General features: G+C 30.2%; 2 protein-coding genes across 4 annotated transcripts in view; one reads left to right on the forward strand and one right to left on the reverse strand.

Annotated features, from left to right (window-relative positions):
• Positions 1-289, reverse strand: part of LOC142337507 (uncharacterized) — a 21497-nt gene extending 21208 nt beyond the window's left edge. Inside the window, exon 1 of the mRNA XM_075386786.1 lies at positions 151-289. Within this exon, the coding sequence (XP_075242901.1) occupies positions 151-183 (33 nt within the window). The 5' untranslated portion in view covers positions 184-289. The remainder of the gene's footprint in view (positions 1-150) is intronic.
• LOC142337506 (uncharacterized) overlaps positions 1-2500 on the forward strand; it is a 74194-nt gene that overhangs the window by 5621 nt on the left and 66073 nt on the right. The window lies entirely within an intron of this gene.

Consider the following 2500-nt stretch of genomic DNA (forward strand, 5'->3'; position numbering starts at 1 on the left):
TGTTTTTGAGACCTACAAATTTTCTATGTCTTTCTGCAAGGCTAATACATCTATTATTGCGGCTTAATAGGTTTTTTCGTGGGTAAATTGTTAAATTGAATAGTTGAAAATCTTCTTTTTTCATCACGCTAAAACCGGAAATGAACTAACCTGACACAAAATTTGTATTGTAAGTTGACCCATATTAATTCGGCTCTTGGTTAAAATATCACCACTGAAATATCAAAACCGTTTAATTCAACAGTTAAAAATTGTTTTTATTTTTCATGTTTCCAAAATATCAATTGTTTTGTTGTGCACAAGCTTTTGATCAAAATGAAATGCAATCCACAAACAGGAACGTATGTAACTTGTTCCTGGTCATAATAGAAGTAATAATCCCTTATAACACATTATAGCTATGATGTAAAGGCGGGCTGTGCACCTGTATAGGCTAAATATGTGCAGTTGAGAATTATGGATTAGGGATTATAAAGACGGCAATTGGTCGGATTTTACTTCACCAGTTGAGGAAAAACAAACAATTCCACATATTGAACGAGATCAGAATTGTTGACTGATTCTGCGAGGAACCTTGAATTTAAAAAGGGAATAAGTATTTTTTTGTGAGAGCGTGTCAAAATAAACACTAGTTCAATATCAGTGTTCAAAGTTGTATATGGTCCGTTGAAAATTTAAAAAAGATGATCATTATGACTGGTTTACAAATTTAAATTATTTGAGCACAAATAAATCACAGACCTGAAAAGTAATCACAGTGTGTTCGTCTTTTTTTCTAATAAAGCCTTCAGGTAGCTCAAAAATGGTTATGCCAAGGCTTTTATCCGAGGAAAAACAGCATGATATTGTTTTGTTAGGAAAAGATTATCATATAGAGTTAAAAATGGAAAGAGCAACGGTCTCAATAGGTTTTGCAGAATTGCTTTTATACTATTTTCTCTTTTCTTTTTTGTTTACAAAAACGCCTGTTTTTAAAGGCAAATGTTATGATGAAAAAATATGAATTTTCCAAACTGTCATCGAGGTTATACTGTCTTGACTGAATTAGTGGAAAAATCAATTAACAAGTATGCAAAATACTTTTCTGTCGCCTCCAAAAGGCAAAGAAGTCTCATCAAATTTGTTAAATGTTAAATGAATGGTTATGTCTAACAAAAATTTTGCTTTAAAGCATAATCTCATTTACTATTTCCGAAAAGTTTAAGTATTTTTAAAAAATTTTACACCTAAATGTTAAGTTTTCTTCAAAAATCTTAAATCGAACAAATTCAAAGCTTAAGCTTTAGCTTTCTTAAAAAATCAAGCTTTCCTTTAAAACCTCAAACTCTCCAAAAAGCTAGATAAAATGCTTGGAAAATAAATCATTAATTTAAATTAAGTTCTCAAAATTGCAATTATAGCTGCGCAATTTCAAAAAAAATGAAAATAGATTTCGAATTTTTCGCTGGCCATTTTTAATTTAATTTGAACAATATACAAAAAAAATTAGTCCATATAGGGCAAAAAAGTTCTGTTCAAGATTTTTGTGGGAGTAGGGTTTTTTCTCATGAAGTAAACTTTCATCATGTTCTATTGCCCTTGCGATTTTTTTGTTTTCTTAACAGTTGATCAAGAATTGTCAGCCCGAGATAGCATTATATATATCGAAAAATCAAAACCAATAAATAAGTTAGAAGCATTGGATGCCGAATTGAAAGATGAAAAACAATCTTTCGAAAGCAATTTTAAATTTTTAGTGCCTGTTTAATTGCGTGCTTTTGTTGTTGATTTTGAGATACTATCATCGGTTTCCAGGTCTCCACTTTCGGCAAAGTTAAACAATGTGCACCAAAAAGCATAAGCATATTTCGTGCAAGTTTTGATGAAAGAGTCTGAATTTTGAAAATCAAACAACCCAGAAACGTTCTTCTATCTCAATGACACTCTGCTGTTAAAATTTTTAACTAATTTTGGTTTGCAGTATCAAAATTGAGCCAAACTTTAGACTTTGCTGAAATTTGGCTCAATTTTTATACTATGAATTATAATAAGCTAACACTTTTAACGGTAGAGTGTTATTGTTACCGTTAAAGATAGAAGAGCGTTTCGGAATTGTTTGAATTTTTTGGTTGAATCATTTTTAAAATTCAGACTTTTTATTTAAAAAATATGCTTATGGTAAAATTTTTAAGTTTGCCGAACGTGGAGACCTAGAAAACGTTGACAGAATCTCCTTAAACACCAAAGGCGAGTTAGTTGAAGGTCTTCGCCCTATAAATGTCTTCCCAAATTAAAATTTTGCAAATTTTTCAAAATTAACTCAATAATTATGCAAAATGAATCAGTGTTTTCTCATTTTTGAAAAAATTCACTTTACAATTTGTCTAATTCACAACCAATTGGAATACTTTGTTGGTTTGCTGGGCGCGCTGAAAAATCAGGGATTGCTTTGATATCATCATGGATTATTATAATCATAAACTTTTTTATTTTTATTTTTGTGCTGCTTTTTTTTCAAAAT

The sequence above is a fragment of the Convolutriloba macropyga genome, chromosome 4 (assembly GCF_964194025.1).
Source record: "Convolutriloba macropyga chromosome 4, txConMacr16.3, whole genome shotgun sequence".
NCBI classification, from domain to species: Eukaryota; Metazoa; Xenacoelomorpha; order Acoela; family Convolutidae; genus Convolutriloba; species Convolutriloba macropyga.